Here is a 24,039-nt window from a genome sequence, read left to right as displayed (position 1 = left end):
CCCATTGTTATAAGAAACAAAGGGTATCATCAAAAATACTCAGTTAATGGTTACAATCATACAGCTTACCTGTACTTCTATTTGGAAGCCATCATTAAACGTTCCTCGTAAAATAAAGTTTCGTGATGTGCCTACCAAAAATTGATCTGCCTTTCCTTCTGCTACAGCTCTGATTGTTCCATACTGATCAGGAACCTAAAAAAAATTTGTAAAGTCACCATATACATATTAACATGCATTAATTACCACCTGAAGACCGTAGTTATAGCTGTATGCAATTATGTGGTAATAAATGACAGAGTTTCAAATTTGAAAGTAATAAGGTAATCTTATACTAATAAATTATTTGTTCAGACGATTACATTTTATTACACAGAAGTTATAGTGCATTAACAACATTCTTTGGTTCAATTTTACATTCATATTTTTATATGCTTTCAAGAGTTAAGGATTAGAAGTAGGTGATAAAGGAATAAGTTCTGATAGATCACATGAAGACTGTGATCTGGTTTTGTTACTTACTGGTTATATTATTTTGGGTAAGTCATTTAGCCTGAGACAAACTTCTTTATCTATAATATGGGGATATATCTTCTTGGAAATGAAACCCAAGGGCAGTACTATCAGAATCCTCTTTTATAGACAAGATTTTGTCTACAAAGCATGTTATGAGTAGAAAAGACTGAGCATAAATTCAAAATTTAAGTCATCAACAAACAGAAGCAATATTAAACTGAGTGAATTGCCTTTGCTCTGGCAATCACTGACTAAAATACTATTCTAACCCATTTCACTTCCTGAGATCTCAGTTCAATTAACAAACTTTCACTGAGCACATAATACCTGTCAGGTTTTATGGATACACTTGGTTCATGCAATGAAGCAGACACATACATAGATAAATAGCAATTATCATTAAGCCCACTGTTATTATTTTCAAGTTTTAAAATTAAGCTGGTCATTTTGTATACCTTGGAGTAAGATATAGTTTTCAACGAACGTCTGTTAAATTTTAAGTTTATATGGTTATATTTTTGGGTCACTAAAAAAATAATCTCAGAAATAAATAAGCAAGTTAATTATTCTGATTTTTCTTATTCTTTCAAACTATTTTGTTTAGTGAATAGTCCTTTTTTGTTTTTGTTTATTTTGAGGGAATGAAATGACAAGAATGTGCACCAAATTTCCCAGAAAAGTGTAAGTTATCTCAATGTGGGACAAAAGACATGAATTTAGAGGGTTTAATATTTAAAAATTTTTATGTTCCGTTTTCATCCTTACCTCTATTTCTCTTTCAGGATTCAGATCATGATCCCACAGAATTATTTTTCTGTCTTTCCCGCCTCCAGTTAATAACATACCATTTCTCATCTGACAAAGTGTGAACACACTGCCATCATGAGCTTTGATTTGTTTGCTGATCTGATAAACACCTAATATGATGAGGAGTAAAATAAAAACATGAGTGATAACATTTTCCATCAGATTTTAGTCTTTTTGGAAGAAAACTTTAGCAGAACTGTAGAGTGATTGCTGAATGACTCAACAATCAAAAACCTATTTTCAGCAAGTCTTCTGCAAGGCAGGTAGTAAAGCTTTAATACAATCTTTTGCATTTATGTCAATAATCAGTTACTCTGAAAATATTTCAAAATACATTCTTACAAAAAGGTAGGCTAAAGCAGTGATAATTCCACAGAAAACAGAGGGTATATTAGCCTCAGAACTTTACTACCTTTTATAATCATCTTACATGGTAGTTAGGGTAGGTATTATTACTCTTCTGATTTTAGAACTAAGGACATACAGAATTGGCTTAGCCAATACCACACAGTTAGCTAGTGACAAAGCTGTGAGTAGGACTCAAGTCTCTTTACTCAATGTTTGTTCTTTTACGTTTGCAGAAAAAGCCTTCATTTCCTCTCGAGGCAACAGTCATAATATTTAACATTTAACCACTGCTGAACTGGAGGACTTCTGCTCTGTCAGGGATAATAACCCCTTTTATTTGCTGAGATACTGGGGAAAGTGTGGGGCAGAAGAGGCACTGGCAGCTTGCAGCAGTGGCTTTTGACCAACCAGAAAAGTATTTTAAAAACTGATCCAGCCACACCAGTGTGATAGCTGAATGACAGCCCAGTTTTCTTGTATGCTCTCAGCACTTCACAAGTACCCAGGAAGGGACAAGGCAGGTACGAAATATAATCAGAGCCCCTTCCTTAAAGGTGAACATAAGATTTCATGATGCCTTACTCAGAGAAACTCTTCATTCAGCTAGTGAAGCTGCTAGAGTAAGAGAAAAGCTTTTTAGAAGATGACAGCTTGCAGAATTAGTCACCAGGTTCAAAATGGCAAGGTAGAACCTGGTTTAAGTATGACCAAGTCAGTTAATAAATACACCTTAGATCCCTTGGAAATGAAAAAAATTACAAGTTTAAAAATTGTTCAGTGGGGGGCTTCCCCGGTGGTGCAGTGGATAAGAATCTGCTTGCCAATGCAGGGGACAAAGGTTCGATCCCTGGCCCGGGAAGATCCCACATGACGTGGAGCAACTAAGTCCGTGTGCCACAACTACTGAGCCTGCGCACCTAGAGCCCATGCTCCACAACAAGAGAAGCCACTGCAGTGAGAAGCCCACTCATCGCAATGAAGAGTAGCCCCCACTCGCTGCAACTAGAGAAAGCCCGTGCGCAGCAACAAAGACCCAACGCAGCCAAAAATTAATTAATTAATTAAAAAAAAAAAAGTTCAGTGGGGAAATGGGTGAGGTGGTTTAAGGTACAAATTTCCAGTTATAAGATAAATAAGTTTTGGGAATTTAATGCACAGCACGGTGACTATAGTTAACAATACTGTACTGTACATTTGAAAAACGTTGCTTAGGTAGTGCATCGTAAAAGTTCTCAGAACAAGAGAAAAACCTCTACTATATAAGGTGATGGATGTTAACTAAACTTATTGTGGCAATCATTTTAAAATACATACATATATTGGGGACTTCCCTGGTGGCACAGTGGTTAAGAATCCGCCTGCCAGTGCAGGGGACACGGGTTTGATCCCTGGTCTGGGAAGATCCCACATGCCGCAGAGCAACTAAGCCCGAGCGCCACAACTACTGAGCCCGCGCTCTAGAGCCTGTGAGCCAAAACTACTGAGCCCACGTGCCACAACTACTGAAGCCCGTGTGCCTAGAGCCCGTGCTCCGCAACAAGAGAAGCCACCGCAATGAGAAGCCCACACACTGCAACGAAGACCCAACACAGCCAAAACTAAATTTAAAAAAATAAATGTATTTAAAAAAGTGAATTTAAAAAAAATTTTAAAAATATATATCAAATCATTTTGTTGTATACCTTAACTTACACAATGTTATATGTCAATTATACCTCAAAAACGTGCAAAAAATTGTTCATTTTCTAATAAAATTGTTCATCAACTTTAAATGGATAAACAAAACGTGGTATTATTCAGCCACAAAAAGCAATGAGGTACTAATACATGCTATAACATGGATGAACCTTGAAAACATTAAGGTTCAACTGAAAGAAGTTGGTCACAAAAGACCACATATTCCATGATTCCATTTAATATGAACTGTCCCACACAGGCAAATCCACAGAGACCAAAAGCGACAAACGGTTGCTAGGGACTGAGGAGAAAGAGGAATGGGAAGTGACTCCTAATGGGCACAGTGTTTCTTTTTGGGATGATGAAAATATTCTGAAGTTAGTGGTGATGACTGCACAACTCTGTGAATATATTAAAAATCACTGAACTGTACATTTTAGAAGGGTGAATTTTATGGTATGTGAAGTATATCTCAGTAAAGCTGTTATTGAGATTGTTCATTTTTACTCATCTATTTGAGCTGCCATTACATTGTTAAAATTAAAATTTGTAGAGTTTTGGTATCCTAAAAAAAATTATGCTACAGCTGACTCTCAAAATTACTCAGTGTGAGGCTGCTAGTGGTACGAATAGTTAATAGATAGGTACATTTGGCAGGGAGAAAGGAACGGGCTTGCCTACTCTGCAGTAGGGCTTGCCTGATTCAGCAAAGCTAGGAGCAGAACTCCAACAAACTTGCTATTCAGGTCAACTGCCTCGGCTCACATCAACATTCATCACCTAAAAATACTTTAAACATTGAACAACACAACTGTGCCCAGCAGGACAGCCAGCCAATTATCTATTATAGCTCTGATGTGACCAAGAGAGAAAGAACATCTGAGAGATGTGAATTTTCTGAGAGTATTGCTGGCTTTACTTGGGTATTTAAAAGTGGGGAAAAAAGTGGGGGCAAAGGGCTTATTTTTCTCATGCATGGTCAAATTAACAAGAGTAATCTGAAAGTACCACGGTACCATGTAAGAAATTACAAAACGCAGAGATGTGGCATTTCATAGCTCTCTATCAGAATGCAAGAAAGTGAAATACAGTTTCTCTATTTTTAATTCAGTTTTCCCTACTTCTAAACATGACAAATACCTCGTTAAACACTTAAGATCTTCCTAGAAAAATGGAATCTTAGAAAATAGAAAAACTGAAGAACAAATGCTTCATCAAGAATAAAAATACCCTATATAAGTAGTCAACATGGTGAGATACCCACTTTCTACATCCTACCACCCCAGGATAGTTATTTCCTGAGGAGGACCTATATTAATTTAGCTAAAAATATGTCTGTGCTTTAAATTTAAACAAGTTACCAAAGCTTGCTTTAGATAGTATTTACCCACAAAATAATTTATAATCCAAGATTTCCTTCTCATGGGTCTATATTTCTGACACTTTAATTTAAGCCAAATAATGTCTGAAATACCTGCCAAGAAAAATAATTATCCTTGTATTAAAAACCTATTGTACCTCCAGGCACAATCATGGCCAAGTCCATCCAAGCTTACTTGCAAATCCCCTTTCTTTTCAACTCTAGCAGAAACAAGCTTCCGTAAAAACCAAGTTTACCTTGACTGCCAAATAAAGATCCTTTGGAGGAAAGGCTTTCTGTGCCTGTTTAACTACAGAATCAAATATCAGGGAGACTTTGAAATTTATGTTATATTCTTAGCAACGCGCAAATGGGTCCATGTTGATTATTTGGAGATCAGGTAAAATGGTAGTGTTTCTTAGTTTCTTAAAGAAACTTGGCAAAGATTTCAGAATAATGAACATTTTAATGGTGGTGTTGATACTCTCAACTTCCCCTCCCCCACTTAAAAAATTATGAATTATTTCATATAAGAAAAATTCTGAACCATTTCCTGTATGTAGGAAATAACAAATACCTTATACCCACATAAGAAATAGAAAATACTGAAACAACCTAAGTGTCCATAGATGAATGAATGGATAAAGGAAATGTGGTATATATATACAATGCAATAAAAAAGAAGGAAATCCTGCCATATGCAACATGAATAGACTGTGAAGACATTATGCTAAGTGCAAAAAGTCAGAGAGAGAAAGACAAATGCTATCAACATATGATCTAACTTATATGTAGCATCTAAAAAAAATAAACTCAGAAACAGAATAGACTGGTGGTTGTCAGAGGCAGGGGAGGTGGGTAGAAGAAATAGGTGAAGGTAGTCAAAAGGTACAAACTTAGAAATTTAACGCAAAGATGGTGACTACTGTTTACAATACTGCAATGTATACTTGAAAGTTGTTAAGGGAGCAGATCTTAAACGTTCTCATCACAAGAAAAAAAAACTAACTGTGAGGTGATGGATGTTAACTAAACTTATTTTGGTAATCATTTTGCAATATAAACAAGTATCAAGTCATTATGTTGTACACCTTGAGCTAGACAAGGTTATACATTAAAAATGTTATAAAACTGGAAAAAAAGAGAACAGAAAATACTAATTACTTTGAAGATTCCTGTTAAAGTTACACTTAAGGTAAGGAAAAAATGGTTTGGAAGCGGGAGAGCTCCTTATGAGGCATAAAACACAGTTTTGGTTTGTCTCCTATTTACTAGAATAAAAGGATTAGCTGTGAAATTATACTTCTGCAATCCCCCGAAGTCCCTTTTTCAGATGCAATATCACAGTATAGTCAAATTTTGGTTGATAAAGACTGCCATGGGTATAGAAATATCATATCAGGGAATACGCAAACTGGATTAATCTACTGAAATTTTGGGCAAGAATTTAAAAATGGAAACTATGAACATCTGTTGTGATCTTGGCTTACGCATTTATTTCACTAAACTCACCAAATCCTTTCCAGCCATATTTACATACCTCAAACCCCCAATATAAAGGAAGAAACAAAATTCTCAGCAAGTTTGCCCAAAATAGGGTCAATCATGTAGCAAATTTCATGTGCCCAGCAGTTTACAAGATTCGATTTTCTGTTTTCTGTTCGTGCATATGCAGATTTTCTCTGCACAAAGGCTAAGCCACAAGTTTTTCAGATGAAAACCAAAATAAAAACAACTTCTGAACCCTTCCCTGCCTCTCACCTCGCACATTAAGGCTAATGAAGGGTGCATTTATACCCAAACTCTGCTCAGAGTGGTAGGATAATATGTCAACAATTTAAGTCACTGTTTTGATAATATAATACTGTTCCTGGCATTTCTGATACTGAAAAAAATGTGCCCAGGAAAAAGAAAAGAGAGGTAAGTGGGGAGGGCAACTGATAATACTGTTCTTTCTTTTTTCTTAAGAATCCTCAACCAGAAGCTTCTGGGTTGGTGAACACGGGGATTCTGGGAGAGTGGTGCGCTTGGGGAGGGCATGTAGGCTCTTGGCGGGCCCTTTTCCCAGGCCTTGCCCTGTGCATTTTTTCCATCTGGCTGTTCCTGAGTTATCTTCTTTTATCATAAACTGGTGATCAACTTTACACTGGCTACAGTGCTCAGGCCAGGTGTCAGTACTGGAGGGAATTTGGTGTCCATCCACTCTGATGCCTCCAACTGCACATATGGCCACTTGCTCACACTAAGGATGACAGTGAAATACTTGGAAGATCATCAAACTGAAATCAGAGAACCCATTTCAACTGCTAGCTCTGCAGACTCTGGGCTAATTAACAAACAAATGTCTTCAGTTCTTAGTTTTTATGCATGGAAAAGGGGTGTGAAGTGGAATAAAGTGATGTCACAGATATAAAAAAATCCCCAGGGGAAATGTCTCAGGAACCTCAGGTTGGTTCCCTGTCACCTCCTTTGTCTTTTTGTGGAGCTCAGAAACCGACCGGCACAGCTAGTTTTCTTTCTACTGCTACCACCTGCTACGCTAATAAAGAATCTCTCTCTGCTCCCAGCCTACTGATTTTAGAACAAAGTCTGTAATTTTCCTCTCATAACCTTCTACTTTGAAGGAAGTATATGGTTCTCTGGATATTTTTTCGGTTTTATTGTCCTTAAACAGAAAGGAAAAATGAGATTGAAAAAAGGCTATTTTTTTAATTTAATTTTTATTTTTTATTGGAGTATAGTTGATTTACAATGTTGTGTTACTTTCAGGTGTACAGCAAAGTGATTCAGTGACATTCTTTTTCAGATTCTTTTCCCACATAGGTTATTACAGAATATTGAGTAGAGTTCCATGTGCTATATAGCAGTTCTTTGTTGATTATCTATTTTATATATAGTAGTGTGTATATGAAAAAAGACTATTTTCAATGTTTTTCCTCTAATTTTTTCATCTACCATAGAAAAGGTCAAAGTGGACCTGTATATTTGGGTGCAAATGGGACTTGAGGATAAAATATATCTGTGTTTTTGAGGAAAACCAATTTGAGGTAAAGCTGAATGAATTCCAAGGCCCACTACTGGGGCTGGGAAGAGGAGCTGTAGTGAGAAAAAGAAAAAGAAGAAAGGGACTAACTATGAGTTATTCTTTTTATCTCTCCTCTCCCATTTTACCATATGGCCATACACACTGTTCTTACACATATTGTATCTCCAGACCCAGCCCAGGAGACAGTAAAACCTACAGTCTGTTGCTATTTTGGGAAAAGGAGAAGAGAAAGGGAGGAAACATACCACAATGTAGTAATTGGGACTATCTTTCTATATTACAGATAACTATGTTAACCAACAGCTGTTAAGAAAAGGTCCTTGGAACCATCCTTTTGTGAGTTGACATGGATAATTTTAATCACTAATTATTTAGAAAATGATACCTCTAAATTTGTAGGTCTTTGGTTTTAGTATTCATTTATTATAATAAATCCAATTTCCACAGGCAAGTCAAAGGTTTCAGCTGGATTCCAATTCCAACAAGTAGAATTCTGAAGTAATGGAGTCTGATTATGTGATATTTTACTACATTACTATTCTTATATTATCCATTAACAATAAAAGCTTCAAGTTTTTAACAGGGAGCCACTTTTACTGAGAGCAATGTCATCCTGCATGACCTCCACCATTTAGCCACATAAAATCTCGGGATAGAATGTAGGTTATTACTCTTTTTCAAGGATAAAATCTTTCTTCTTACACCCAAACCAGTTATTCTCATCTCTCTCTCTAAGATTTTTAGTCTTTTTTCCACCACAATACCCAATTTACTCTCAGGTTTTAGGCAACCTTAAAAAGACTACTGATTGATTCTAGTAACTTTGCCTTCCATTCCATTTTCAACTGGGATTCTCAAAATTCTCCATTATTATAATTTTTAATACATTTATTTATTTATTTATTTATTTTCGGCTGCGTTGGGTCTTTGTTGCTGTGCACGGGCTTTCTCTAGCTGTGGCGAGCGGGGGCTACTCTTCGTTGTGGTGCGCGGGCTTCTCATTGCAGTGGCTTCTCTTGTTGCAGAGCACGGGCTCTAGGTGTGCAGGCTTCAGTAGTTGTGGCTTGCGGGCTCTAGAGCGCAGGCTCAGTAGTTGTGGCACACGGGCTTAGTTGCTCCACGGCATGTGGGATCTTCCTGGACCAGGGCTCGAACCCGTGTCCCCTGCATTGGTAGGCCGATTCTTAACCACTGCACCACCAGGGAAGCGCAAAATTCTCCATTTTAAAACTGGCTATTCTATACTTAGCTGTTCTATGGCCTTAATGTTCTACTGAAATTAACTGCAAGCTCCTTTGGTCTTTCCTTGGTTCTTATTCTTCTTGATCTCCCTACAGCACTGAAACTCCTGGCAATTCTCTGCTTCCTTGTTCAGGTACTAAATAAAAAGTTCTATCTTGCTAACTTTTTTTTTAAAAATCTCACTTCTGTAACCCTTGTAGGCTCTTTTCTGGTCATCTAAGTGTGGGACTAAGGATCCTTGGCCTCACAGCTCTTCTCTCTTCCATGGTGAACTCAACCAGTTTTAAGGATTCTTGTGGATAACTCAGAAAATCTGTATCTTTAATCCCTATTTGAATTTTCATCGGCTTAGTATATACTAGTTTAAATTGATAAGAGGAACTGCAATTCACTATTTTTTAAAATTGTATTTCCTTCATGCTGGCTATCTCTTGTTTTTGTTAACACATGACAAATTTATTCACACTATCCTGGATGCTTCACGTTCATAACCATCTTTCTCCCTGAACTTACACTGATCCCTAACTGGGATCAAAGTTCCATTATCTTTTGTAGTGTTGCACATTCATTATGGCCTAACAGAAATATCATTTCTTCTGTGAAGGCTTCACAAAATACTGAAGATTGGGATGACTTCTCTCTTAATCTTTACGGTGTTTAAATTAACATGTATCTGTATCATCTCTAATTATTTTGTATTAACCTCCTGGAAGGAAAGGTACAGTGTAGTAAAATGTAGGTTACATATGCTTAATAAATGAGTAAATAATTTAATTTAAAAAAAGACTATCATGAAGAACCTTAAAAACAAAATGTGGGGCTTCCCTGGTGGCGCAGTGGTTGAGAGTCCGCCTGCCGATGCAGGGGACGCGGGTTCGTGACCCAGTCCGGGAAGATCCCACATGCCGCGGAGCGGCTGGGCCCGTGAGCCATGGCCGCTGAGCCTGCGCGTCCGGAGCCTGTGCTCCACAATGGGAAAGGCCACAACTGTGAGAGGCCCGTGTACCGCAAAAAAAAAAAAAAACAAAATGTATGTTGGTGACTCTCATACTGTCTCCCTGCAGCTCTCTCTCTCCTGGTCGGGGTAAGAGATGGGACTGCAATAGCAATATGCGCAAACTGAAAGGAATGACTTCAATATGAGAATACTGTACCTTTAGGCCCTTTCCCAGGTGTGGGTTCTACAGTAGTTTTGCTCCATATAAGTATGACTCCACCTGAGTCTCCAGTAAGAACATCTCCATTCCCCAAGAATGTCAAACACTGCACAAATTTTGGTTTTTCATATTTCTACAATGAAACAATGAGAATTTTCAGTTTTCCCTTTGGCATGATGACTTTATGCTTACTCAACAATTTAAAAATTAAAGTTTTATAATGAAGTTATAACATTCTGGTCCTTACCCCAAAAACTCCCTGTTTTCTTGTTAGTGAATTGCCACTCCAGGTCCAGAAAAAAATGTGAGATTTACCACAGGTTATTATGGTATTTGCATCTGTTGGATGGAATTCCACAGCCAAAACAACTTCATTTGTTGTCTGTGGAAAGAGAAATAAAGCTTTAGATGAATGTATATCCTTATCTCCATTAAGTACCAATTACAGGTACTGATAATCAAAGATAGGGAAAATTTTTAAGGAAATGCCTTTTCTTCAAAGTTCTATTTTCCTGAAAAATTTTAATAATAGATTTTTAGAATAATGATTTAAACTTGATGTCCGTATCCTACTATATCATCTTTTATGCTATCTATATATAACAACTGCACTAGGAAGACATTTACACAAATTAGTTTTAGGTTGTTTTCATTTCTTGCACATTCAAGGAAAAGTACGCTAAAACTAGCAAATGAAAGAGCAATGTACATGCTGTCTTAAAGACATTGCCATTTTGGTCTTAAAAAAGAAAACAAACCAGTCTTATCTTTATTAGTACTATACTATTGACCATTCATTCAGGAAAATGTTACTGATTTAGAGATTCATTCCCATGCTGAGGATGTAAAAAGTAGATACAGAATGGTCACTACTGATTCCTACAGAATGAAAAAACAAAAAACAAAGAGCTTTTATGCTCTTTCCTCAAAAAAACTTAGGAAAGGGATCTCATTAAACTTAAAAGCTTTTGCACAGAAAGGAAACCATAAACAGAACGAGAAGACAACCCACAGAATGGGAGAAAATTAGTAAACGGTGCAACCGACAAGGCATTAGTCTCCAAAATATACAAATAGCCCATATAGCTCAGTATCAAAAAAACAAACAAGCAAATCAAAAAATGGGCAAAAGAGAAACAGACATTTCTCCAAAGAAGACACACAGATGGCCAAAAGCCACATGAAAAGACGTTTAACATCGCTAATTATTAGAGAAATGCAAATCAAAACCACAATGAGGTATCACCTCACACCAATCGGAATGGTAATCATCAAAAAGTCTACAAATAATTAATGCTGGAGAGGATGTAGAGAAAAAGGAACCCTCCTACACTGTTGGTGGGAATGTAAATGGGTACAACCACTAAGGAGAACAGTATGGAGGTTCCTTAAAAAAATTAAAAATAGAATGACCATACGATCCTGCAATCCAACTCCTGGGCATATATCCAGAGAAAACCATAATTTGAAAAGATACATGCACCCCAATGTTCACTGCAGCACTATTTACAACAGCCAAGACATGGAAGCAACCTAATGTCCATCAACAGATGAATGGATAAAGAAGATGTGGTACATAAATACAATGGAATATTGCTCAGCCATAAAAAAATGAAATAATGCCATTTGTAGCAACATGGATGGACCTAGAGATTATCATACTAAGTGAAGTCAGACAGAAAAAGACAAATATCATATGCTATCACTTACATGTGGAATCTAAAAAAATGACACAAATGAATTTATTTACAAAACATAAACAGACTCGCAGACATAGAAAACAAACTTATGGTTATCAAAGGGGAAAGGTTGGGGGAGGGGCAAATTAGGAATTTGGGAGTAACATATACACACTACTACATATAAAATAGATAAACAACAAAGACCTACTGTATAGCACAGGGAACTATACTCAGTATTTTGTAATAACTATATGAGAAAAGAATCTGAAAAAGAATATATATTGTGTGTATATATATGTGATGTGTGTGTATACATATATATAACTGAATCACTTTGCTGTACACCTGAAACTAACACATCATTGTAAATCAACTATACCTCAATAAAAAAATAAATATATAAAAAAGTACACTACTAGGGATGTAATGTGCAACATAATAAATATTATTAACACTGCTGAATGTTATATATGAAACATGTAAAGAGTAAATCCCAAGAATTCTTATCACAAGGAAAAAGATTTTTTTTGTATTTCTTTAATTTTCTATCTATATGAGATGATGGATGTTCACAAAACTTATTGTGATAATCATTTCATGACAAATGTAAGCCAAATCATTAAGCTGTATACCTTAAACTTATACAGGGCTGTATGTCAATTATATTTCAATAAAACTGGAAGGAAAAAAAGAAGGAAAAGGAAAAGATAATGTGTTGATAACAAAGCAAAATTAGTCACCTCTCTTCCAGAATTGGAATCTTTTAAAAACTAATTCAACAGTCCTTAGTTTTCACTTGGAAAAAATCAAAACTACTCAACAGTTGGATCTCATGCCAAACTGATTAATCAAGGATTATAAAGCTAACTATAGGGCTTCCCTGGTGGCGCAGTGGTTGCGAGTCCGCCTGCCGATGCAGGGGACGCAGGTTCGTGCCCCGGGAGGATCCCACATGCCGCGGAGCGGCTGGGCCCGTGAGCCACGGCCGCTGAGCCTGCGCGTCCAGAGCCTGTGCTCTGCAACGGGAGAGGCCACAACAGTGAGAGGCCCACATACCGCAAAAAAAAAAAAAAGCTAACTATAAATATTCCCAAGTATACAAACCCATGGTTCCAGTGGTAAGATATTCAAGATATAAACTGAATAATCTATGAAAATAAATCACTTTGAGTATGAGTGTGGCCTTACAGGATATTTTATTTTAACTTTTTATTGATGTATACTATATAATCAGAAAAGCTCACAAATCCTAAGCACATAGCTTGATAGGTTTTCACAAATTGAACACACCTCTGTACACCTCTGTATCTAAAGCAAGAAACAGAACATTACTAACATCCCAGAAACACCCCAGATCCCTTTTCTACTCACTATCCCCTCCCACTGCTGAAGTAACCATGATCCTCATTTGCAGCAGCAAAGATTAGCTTTGTCTGTTTTATTTAAATGTAATAATACAGAAGGTATTCCTCTGTGTCTAGCTCATTTTATCAACGTTACATTTGTGAGATCCACAAATGTTGGTGCATATATTGTAACTTGCATTCTAATTGCTGTATAGTATTCCTTTGTATGGAAAGACCACATTATTGATATATCCATTCTCTTATTGATGGGCATTTGAGTAATTTTTTCTTTTATTTTTGATTACTTGTTTTTTGGTCAACAGATGTATATACTTCTTTTGGGTTTATACCTAGAAGTGGAACAAGATGGGTCAGAAGGTATGCATATGCATGTGTTCAACTTTACTAGGTAATACCAGTTTTCCAAAAGGGCTGTACCCATTTACATGACTAGCAGCAGTATACGAGAGTTCCAGTTACTTTACACCCTCACCAACCTTGGTGATTTTGTCTATTCTTACCGATTCATATTTCCACATATATTCAGCTTGTCAATGTCTATAAAAATCATGCTGGGATTTTGACTATGTTGAATGTATAGACCAATATGCAGAGAACTAACATCTTTACTATACCGGCTTCTATCCATTACTACTGTATAATCCTCCAATTATTTAGGTCTTCTTTAATATCTGTCAATAAGGTTTTGAAGTTGCCTCACTGAATTTTAAATTTACATAAATTAACAAGTAATGTATTAAATCCCCAATCCTTGTGACATAAGCCAGGACAGAGCTTACCTACAGAAGAATAAAGTTAACACACAGAGAGAAGCTAAGAAGGGAGACAGAGAATCAGTGATCTAGTCCCTGAATCAAATCATTCCTGAGGCAAAATCTCCCTCTGACCTTTACTAGAGGTTTTCTTTAACTCCCTAAACATGAATCAATAAACTCTCATTAAATTTGCTTTAGTTGTTTTGAAGTCGTTCGCAATGAAAGAGTTCTAATATAGATATTTGGGATACAGAGTTGAGTGAACTTGCTGACTGACTGGGTGTGAAAGTGAGGGAAAAGGAATCATGAATGATACCCAAGTTTCCAGCTTGAGCAACTAAGTGGACTGTGATGCTAGTCACTGAGAGGCAAACTGGCTGAGGGCTAACAAGTATGGTTAGTACAGATTTGGACACATTGCTTGTGACTTGCAGGATGGGGCATTCAAATAAAGGTGTCCAGCTGGCAACAAGAATTGCTCTTGTTACTCTGGGCCAGAGTGAGCTGATGTGGGACATGGCAGGTAGAAACCAAGGCCATGGGAGCAACAGGAGCAGCATATGATATCAACAGAAGACATGGGGTATAACTCTCAGGAACACCAACACCAAAGGTTCTGGAAAGGAGGTCCAGGAGTGGCCACTAGGAGGAAAACCATAAGACTTCATCTGGTAGCCTTTCCTACAAAGGACCAAAATTCACATATTTCACTTCGGTGTAACTTCCCTATGTTTCAATGTTAAATTACTCTGAATGATGGCTGAAAGACAATCTATCTTCATTTATGTTTTTTAAAGTCTGAGGTTTCCTGACACCTTATATTCCTTTCAAGTACAATCAAATCTATTCTACTACTTTCAAAAGATTAACATATACTATTTAAAAGAAATAATCTCTTTTCATCCAACAAGCTGAAAGCTTGAAGCTTACACAAAACTAAGAGAGAGCACAATTGAAGAGGAATGTGACGTTATTTAAGAGTATAGCAGATATGTCACAGGCTTTTAAAAGCCATCCTGTCGGGGCTTCCCTGATGGCGCAGTGGTTAAGAATCCACCTGCCAATGCAGGGGACACGGGTTCGATCCCTGGTCCGGGAAGATCCCACATGCCGTGGAACAGATAAGCCCGAGTGCCACAACTACTGAACTTGTGCTCTAGAGCCCACGAGCCACAGCTACTGAAGCCTGTGTGCCTAGAGCCCATGCTCCGCAACAAGAGAAGCCACGACAATGAGAAGCCCGCGCACTGAAGAGAGCCCCCGCTCGCCGCAACTAGAGAAAGCCCACGCGTAACAACGAAGACCTAATGCAGCCAAAAATAAATAAATTAATTAAATAAATTAAAAAAAATTTTTTTAAACCCATCCTGTCGCTTTGAATCCCTTTGAACCTGTCAGAGGGAGGCCATTTCTGAGCCATATGAATGCAGTTGCAATGCTAACCTCATTCCTCTCTTACAAGTTATAGCCTGCTCTAAACGAAAGGATTAACACTATTCTATAGCAACTATAAAGGCTGTAGCATTTTATTTAATAATCTCATAAACATAATTAAAACCAAAAAACTTATCATTACATATGCTTTTCAGTTATGTCAGCCATATTCCAAAGGTTGAATTTTTCCTTTAGATTTTTTAATATTTAAAGATTGAAAAAAATAACATATTTTGTTAAAGAAGAAGAAGCCAAGTAGAGTATACAGTCTTAACTTTGAGATTACACATCCAACTACTCTGGCATTTCAGTAGTACAATGTGTCTGAAATATCACTGAAAGTGGTTGAAGCTGCTTGACTACTCTATCTTAAAACTGACTACCATAGGAATAATGACAAATCAATAAATTTGATGAATTTGGCCAGCCAGTGCTTTCTTGAAACCTAAGGATATGCAATATATTTCCAAGGATTTACAAAACAAATAATGTATTCTAAAAGACAGTACCCAATTAAAATGTTTTTACCTTTATTTCTGCTCCTTTTGATTTCTTCTGCCAATCCCATACAGTAAGCATATGCTCGTTGGAGTCATCGATAACACATAAATGAACACCTGAATCCTAAAGAAAAGTCAATTTAAATAGGCATTTAAAATTTTTCAGATAAGGCTGACTTTCTAAAAAGAAATAACATATTATTAAAACTGCCAAGTTTAAGATAATCCAAAATCCTTTAAGCTCATGGTTCCTTGAAATATAATGAATATACTATTTACTAAGACTGTATTTTCTTCAGAAATATAATAAAGTCTTAAAAAATTGTTTTTCCATTTCTAATTTTTTTCCCTAGGTTGATCTCCACTTGCTATCTAGCCACTTTTATTATTCAGAGATAGCAAATAATTAATTTGGAGGATATCCTAGTCCCTTCTGCATCTTAAAGTATTTTCTGCTTTAAAGTAGTCTGACTGCATTTAAAGTATATTCCTTTGAGGTAGATGTGAAATGTATATAATTTTATAACTTTGCTCCTAAATTTTGGTAGTTTGATAGAACAAGCTAAAATTAATGGCTACTTTAAAGTTTGCCAATTTGTTTTCCATGATATACCTGATTTACATTAACATGAATAAACAAGATAAAAACATAACTAATGCCTCCCAGTTTAAGAAAAAGAACTGTGGATGATACTAAAAGATTATTTTTTTTCTAGTAGCATTTGTAGTATATGCCTTATGATGTCTGTGGAACAAAGAAATATTGTGGTGATAAGTGAGAGGTACCGAGGAAGTGCAGAGCTTACTTTCCTCTTTATCTTTATTTTATCCTGTATTGGAATGATTACCTAAATGAGGAAAAGTCAGAGTGTGAGGCAATCCAAGACAGTCTTAACACTGTAACAGTGGTATCAACAAGATGACAACTGTTCCTGCTACAGAAATATTGGGGGGTAAAAAAGGTGGTAAAAGTATTTCTTTTCTGTCCTCTGATCTCCTTTTCTAAATGCCTTTCTCCCAATTCCTGACTCATTATACTCCTTGACATTCAGTGCCTGCAAGCTAGTAAAGTTCCTATATCCACCCAAACTGATCTTTCTGCTCTAAAAATGTCCCTTGCTCCTCCATGTCCCACAAAACACCCATAATCCAGAATATAGCTGCTGACAGTTAGGAACTGAAGAGATAATATGAATACATAAATATATCCTAAAGCATGAATGAGGCCCAATAAAATCTGGAGGTATATTTGTAATTGAAATTAAAAATTATGATCCTAAAATAAAGAAGTTTTCCTGTATACTCTATAATAATTACATATAATTCAAGAATAAATAGAATGTTTAAATGAGCAACATCTTGTTTTATTTTCACAAAATAAAGTCTCAAGGCTTAGGTAAGATTGCTAGACACTGAATTTTAAACTTAAATGTAAAATCATGCTGTCGGGGCTTCCCTGGTGGTGCAGTGGTTAACAATCCGCCTGCCAGTGCAGGGGACATGGGTTCGAGTCCTGGTCCGGGAGGATCCCACATGCCGCCAAGCAACTGAGCCCGTGCGCCACCACTACTGAGCCTGTGCTCTACAGCCCACGAGCCACAACTACTGAAGCCTGAGTGCCTAGAGCCTGTGCTCTGCAACAAGAGAAGCCACCGCAATGAGAAGCCCGCACACCGCAAGGAAGAGTAGCCCCCGCTCGCTGCCACTAAAGAAAGCCCGCACGCATCAACGAAGACCCAACGCAGCCAAAATTAAATACATAAATAAATTAATTAATTTAAAAAATCATGCTGTTATCAATTCAGAACCAAAACAATTCATGATTTTAGTGAACACAAAGGTCTGATTGTTTCCTTTACTCCAATATGACATTAAGAAAAGACAATACTTGTGGCAGAACTGGCCAAGTTTCAAGTCTGTACGTTTTCTAAATAAAATAGATCTCCATGATTCAAGCTGAAGCAAAAGCACATCTTATTGCTTGTTTCAATTTTACTATGCTATGTAGGCATTCCTTTAACCATTTCCTGCTATTACATTAGAATTCTATTTCAGGACAGAACAAAGTAAGTATAATTAAGCGAAATATCCTAGATCCTATCTAAACCAAAGTACTTTAGCACTTAGGTTAAAATGCTGGCCATTGTTAAGCAACAGCTAACATCTAATTTTTCAATTCAATTATCACTTTCTATGAACACAGACACCATCAAAACTGAGCTTAACTTCTTTTCTGTGTCTTTGTGCAGCTGGCAAACTCCCTTAAATACTTACTGCTTTTGAAAAATCCAGGCATCCTACTCCACGCTCAAAAGTTCCAAGTCCAATAATTTGCAGTGTAGATAGACTAACTGAATCCCACACTCTGACATGGGGTTGCAGGGGCTGCAGAAACAAGGGGAAAAACACAAGACAGCAAGACAACTAGTATTTAGGTAGATGAAAATAAATACCACTCCCACAAGAACAGTTTACATATGCCCCCAAAGAATCTCGAGCAGGTATTTTCTTCTCATACCATGAAAATAAGGAAATAACAAAAGTGGTAACAGTAGCAGCAAATGATTTGAGTATTTACTATGTGTTATTTACTATTCTAAGTATATTACATCTATTAATTCATTTAATTCTCACAGACCTATGGGTTAGGTGCCATTTATTATAACCACCATTTAACAGATGAGGAAATTGAAATGGAGATAATAACTTGTCTATAGTTATCCAGCTGTTAAAAGGTGGAGTCAGGATTCTAACACCAGCAAATTTGCTCTGGAAATCCTGCTTTTAGCATTACTTTCATTCCTGAGAAAATAATACTTTTTAAAAGAATCAGTGTCCAATAAATTGCTAAGCAAACAGTCCTTAAATAGAATTTACAACTGGAAGGGGTCTTAAAAGTCATCCAATATAACCCCTCTAACACCTTTTTCTTTAAAGAAACTTTAAGTCAGAAAAAGTCATGAGTAGTCATATACATGCTAATCAGTCATCATTAATATTCACTGTTGATCCTTACAAATAAGCGATTTGTTATGTAAGCCAATTTAACAGTACTGAATAATAACTGAAAATTTTTAAGTGTTATAATTCTAGTCATATATAAAATCAAGGGATTCATCAATTTAGGGAAACATTGATAAATTATTCTATGTTTAATTTTTTTTTTTTAACAAGCTTATCAGTTCTCCCATTTTTACAAGTAAATAGTTTCCTTAGGGAGAACACTTATTTTTTTTTTGAAAAAAAATTTTTACTTTGACCCTCTTTTGTTTTTTTGGAATGTTATTACATCCTAATATTTTTTCCCCTGCTTATACTAGAAATCCCCTAATAGTTAAATTTTAAGAGAATAAAATAAATGAGTTATGATTAAAATTACAATCAATTCCATTCTAATATCAATATCACTAGGTACAGAATGCATAAAACTGTGCCACTCACCCTTCCATCCTTATCCACTCCAGCTATCTGTCCAGTTGCAATCCTAATTTTGTCAGGATGTATAGCAAGGCTAAAAAGCAGTATTAACAACAATTTTAAATACAGGAAAGACATAAAACAGCAGAAATATGCCAATTAACATTTTTCAAACAAATAGTTTTTAATCATTAAAATAATCTCAACATGACCCATTTGTTTTATTTACTTTAGCAAATCAAATAAACATCAATTATCTAAAGGATTTTTCTAAGTTTTCAGATGTACTGCTTCCTTCTTTGTTAAACTGAACAATTAGAACACTAAATCTGAAGAAAATATTTACTCATAATTGTGACATGATAAATTAAACTGTTCTCATTTGTTCACGTTCCTTTCTAGTCCTGCACCTAGGAATATTCACATGGTTTTATTACAGTGAAGATGAAGTATTATATTGTGTAATATTACTTTATTAAAACATAAGCATGGGCTTCCCTGGTGGAGCAGTGGTTAAGAATCCACCTGCCAACTTTGGGCAAGAAACTTTTAGGTACAAATTGAAAATACTGCAAAATATATGCCCACATTTCTCATGCTAAACATATGAGTGATGAGCAAGATTTTTAAAAGGATGTCTTCACATCCATATCTAGAATTCTTCTACATCTTGCAACCAAGGGGTAAGCACAACTGAGAATGTAACTTTTTTGTTGTTGGTATGTATTGCTCATTACTTTCCAGAAGAGTAGTATCAATTTAAATTGGCATAAATAAAAATGTTTTAAAAGTGTCACTAAAACTTCCCCATATTAAGAATTATACCTTTTAAAATGCCTTGATAATTTGACTGGTATAAATGGTATCAATTTTTTTTTTTTTTTTTTGGCTGCTCTGGGTCTTTCTTGCTGCACGTGGGCTTTCTCTAGTTGTGGTGAGCGGGGGCTACTCTTTGTTGCAGTATGCAGGCTTCTCATTGTGGTGGCTTCTCTTGTTGCGGAGCACGGGTTTCAGTAGTTGCAGCACATGGGCTCAGTAGTTGCGGCACGTGGGTCCTAGAGCATGTGGGCTTCAGTAGTTGTGGCACGCGGGCTCAGCAGTTGTGGCTCGTGGGCTCTAGAGCTCAGGCTCAGTAGTTATGGCGCACAGGCTTAGTTGCTCTGCAGCATGTGGGATCTTCCTGGACCAGGGATCGAACCTGTATCCCCTGCATTGGCAGGCGAATTCTTAACCACTGCACCACCAGGGAAGTCCAATGGTATCACTTTATTTTCTTTTATTACTAAGGAGGCTAGAGTTTATCAATGTTTCTTTAATTCTATTTCCTCTTACTTATTAAATAGTTCACATACTTTATTGTGGTCATCTATATTAAAAGTAATTAAAACCCTAACATTAACATTTTGCCATATTAAAATCCAAAAAAGAGGGGATATATGTATACGTATAGCTGATTCACTTTGCTGTACAGTAGAAACTAACACAACACTGGAAAGCGACTATACTCCAATAAAAAAATAATAAAAAATAAATAAAAGTTGTGGAAAGAATTTAAATACAAAAAAACCTGATCTTTTAAAACACATTTTAAAAAGTGAAATTGCTGGATTAGGTAATATATATGCATGGTTCAAATATCAAAAGCTATAAAAACACACATTGAAATTCTGCTAAAATCTCATCTACCTCGCTATTATCCCTACTCCTTGCAACCCCAGGTAATCACGGTAATCAGTTTCTTTTTATTAATAATTCTGGAAAAATTTTACATATGTGGAAGCCAACATAAATATTTATCTTCCACCTCCTTTTTACACAAATGGTAGAACACTACACACACATTTTCTCGTTTTTTAAATTTTATACTTAGGAGTATGTCTTAGGGATCTTTCCATATTAATACACAAAGACCTTCCTCATTCTTTCTTTTTTAAAAAACTTTTATTGGAGTATAGTTGATTTGCAATGTGTTAATTTCTGCTGCAGAGCAAAGTGATTCAGTTATACATATATATATTCTTTTTCATATTCGTTTCCATTATAGTTTATCACAGGATATAGAATAATTCCCTGTGCTATACAATAGGACCTTGTTGTTTATCCATTCTCTATATAATAGCTTGCGTCTGCTAATCCCAAACTCCCAATCCTTTCCTCCCCAACCCCATCTTCCCCTTGGCAACCCCAAGTCTGTTCTCTACGTCTGAGTCTGTTTCTGTTTCGTACATATGTTCATTTGTGTTGTATTTTAGGTTCCACATATAAGTGATATCATATGGCATTTGTCTTTCTCTTGCTGACTTACTTCACTCAGTAAGATAATCTCTAAATCCATCCAACCTTATTCTTTCTTTATAGCTGCATGGTAACCTATAGGTACACCACAATGTTACTAGTCCCCAGCTAAAAGATATTTAGGCTGTTTCCAATCTTTTCTATCACAAATGTTGTTGTAATAAGTAATTCTGTATACATATTATTCTTCTAGTGAAAAAGGCAATATTTTAATCATCTCTAAAAGTTTAACAATATGTATATAATATTTTAAGTCTAATATATATTAGAGTAATTTTTTTTTTTTTCTTTGTGGTACACGGGCCTCTCACTGTTGTGACCTCTCCCGTTGCGGAGCACAGGCTCCGGACGCGCAGGCTCAGCGGCCATGGCTCACGGGCCCAGCCGCTCCGCGGCATGTGGGATCTTCCCGGACCAGGGCACGAACCCGTGTCCCCTGCATCAGCAGGCGGACTCTCAACCACTGTGCCACCAGGAAAGCCCTAGAGTAATTTTTTTCTAGATAAAGATATAGTTGCCAGCGTAGTACAGACATAGAAGATTTTAAATGTTGGAAAATAATGAATTTAAGCAATAGATAATTAAAGTTAACTAAGAAGTAGTAAAATTAATTGAGTACTTTAAAAATATGCCAAGTATATAAAAGGAGTTCTCCCTTTTTTACAGTTTGACACCCTATGGGATACTTTAATCCTTATTCAGCCACGATTTCCCTCTCCCCGCAAAAGCATCAAGTTCATAATTTACCTACATAAAATAAATCCTCAAGAAATATTTAGTAACCAATAGTCACTCTCGGAAGTATGTAAAAGTCTAGAATGCCCCACATATATTTGATGTTATAGGCCAGAAGAAAAAGACCACAAAAGATGTGGGAAAGAAGAAGGGGTCCCAATTGAGATTTACGGATGATATGTTTTATTGCAGTGGATATCACAGCAACCATTCTGGAGGCCTGTAAGTCTTTTTTTCTTTCTGAAATTACCTACAGAATGCCCATAATATCCTTAAGCTCTGAGTTTTCCATAGGAAATCACTTCCAATAAAAATCCAGATTTAAAAACTAAGAGCACGAACTTAAAACATGAACAAATGTTCAACGATACCAACCATTTCACACAGTCTGTATGACCCAGGTAGTGTCGCTGAGTTCTCTCCTCATAATTAAATAGTACCACTACTGATGCTATGAAATAAACGATTTCCCCGGTAGGAAGAAGGTAAACATTAGCTCGACAGTCCTTTCCTCGATAACCGTATCTTAAAAGAGTCAAGGGTTTTAATAAACGTAATTTTCAAAGTTTAAATAAACAATGTTTTCATGGACACTTAAGGGAGTCAGGAAGGTATAGGAAAAGAGGACTGGAATGGAACTAGAAAACTCATATCCTGCCACTGGCCCTCGTGGAACCCCAAGAACTTTTAATATGCTTAAATCTTAGTTTCCTCATTCAACAAACAAATACATGCTGTGCTCCTAATATGTGTCAGGCACAGAGCTGAACACACACATCTGAACAAAACAAATGTGGGCCTATGTCTCTAGAGTTTATGCTTTGCAAGATGACAAAAATTAACACCAAATATATCATTAGAAATTGTGGAAAGAAAAATAACAGGATGCTAGGAAAAAGCATAAAAGGAGTATCTAATTTAAATGGAGAAAGAAAAAGAGACAGATCACAAGAAGGGCTATCTGAAAAAGTGACACTTACGCTTGACCTAAATGATGAAAAAGAGATAGCCAGGCACAGTCTGGTATAGGCAGAGTGTCCACTAAGAAGTTGTACAGAATAACAGGATTGGTGAGTTTTCTCAAGCTAATTTCTGCCAAAAGGAGGGACTGATTCAAGGGGTCGGGGAGGAGGATGTAGGAGAATGAAGGCAGAAAGCAGAGTTCAAACTATTAGCTCCTTCTGCTTCCCTGAGACTTTCTTAGAGGGTCTGAGAGAAATGAGACTTTCTAAGTGAAATAAGGAGCACTTTGTTTTATATACTCATTTTTTAAAAAGTCTGGTGGTGAAGAAGTTAATTCTCAAATTAGAATCCACCTTGCTAATTTGAGCTCTAATTAAATTAATTCACATTATTTCACAGCTTACAAAATGCTTAACTGATGTTTTCTTACTTAATTCTTACAATGGATCTGTGAGATAGGGATTATTAACATCTTTTTATAAGTGAAGGAAGTAAGGTTCATTAGGGATAAGTGGCAGGGCCAAGACTCAAACACTAGCCTTCCAATTCTAATCTGATGCCTCTTCTACCACACCACAAGCACCTGCCTCGACGTTCGTAGGATATTGCTTACCCTATCTGAAAATATTAATTTTGGTGGTTTTAAACTGCTAATAGCAAAATACATGTAATATGTGAAAGGATTAGAGATGACATCTCTTTACTTTCTCAAGTGGTTGCTATGTTTATTACATTTAC

General features: G+C 36.3%; 1 protein-coding gene across 1 annotated transcript in view; it reads right to left on the bottom strand.

Annotated features, from left to right (window-relative positions):
* Nucleotides 1–24,039, bottom strand: part of EML4 (EMAP like 4) — a 95,331-nt gene that overhangs the window by 25,800 nt on the left and 45,492 nt on the right. The window contains exons 9-16 of the mRNA XM_082643186.1: nt 22,714–22,863; nt 19,333–19,402; nt 18,166–18,276; nt 15,920–16,015; nt 10,401–10,535; nt 10,151–10,286; nt 1,282–1,433; nt 70–195 (exon numbers count right to left, since the gene is read on the bottom strand). Of these exons, the coding sequence (XP_082499312.1) occupies nt 70–195; nt 1,282–1,433; nt 10,151–10,286; nt 10,401–10,535; nt 15,920–16,015; nt 18,166–18,276; nt 19,333–19,402; nt 22,714–22,863 (976 nt within the window). The remainder of the gene's footprint in view (nt 1–69; nt 196–1,281; nt 1,434–10,150; nt 10,287–10,400; nt 10,536–15,919; nt 16,016–18,165; nt 18,277–19,332; nt 19,403–22,713; nt 22,864–24,039) is intronic.

The sequence above is a fragment of the Mesoplodon mirus genome, assembly GCF_964341445.2.
Source record: "Mesoplodon mirus genome assembly, chromosome: 14".
Lineage (NCBI taxonomy): Eukaryota > Metazoa > Chordata > Mammalia > Artiodactyla > Ziphiidae > Mesoplodon > Mesoplodon mirus.
Note: the sequence above shows the minus strand (reverse complement) of the source record. Positions and strands in the feature narration are given on the sequence as shown.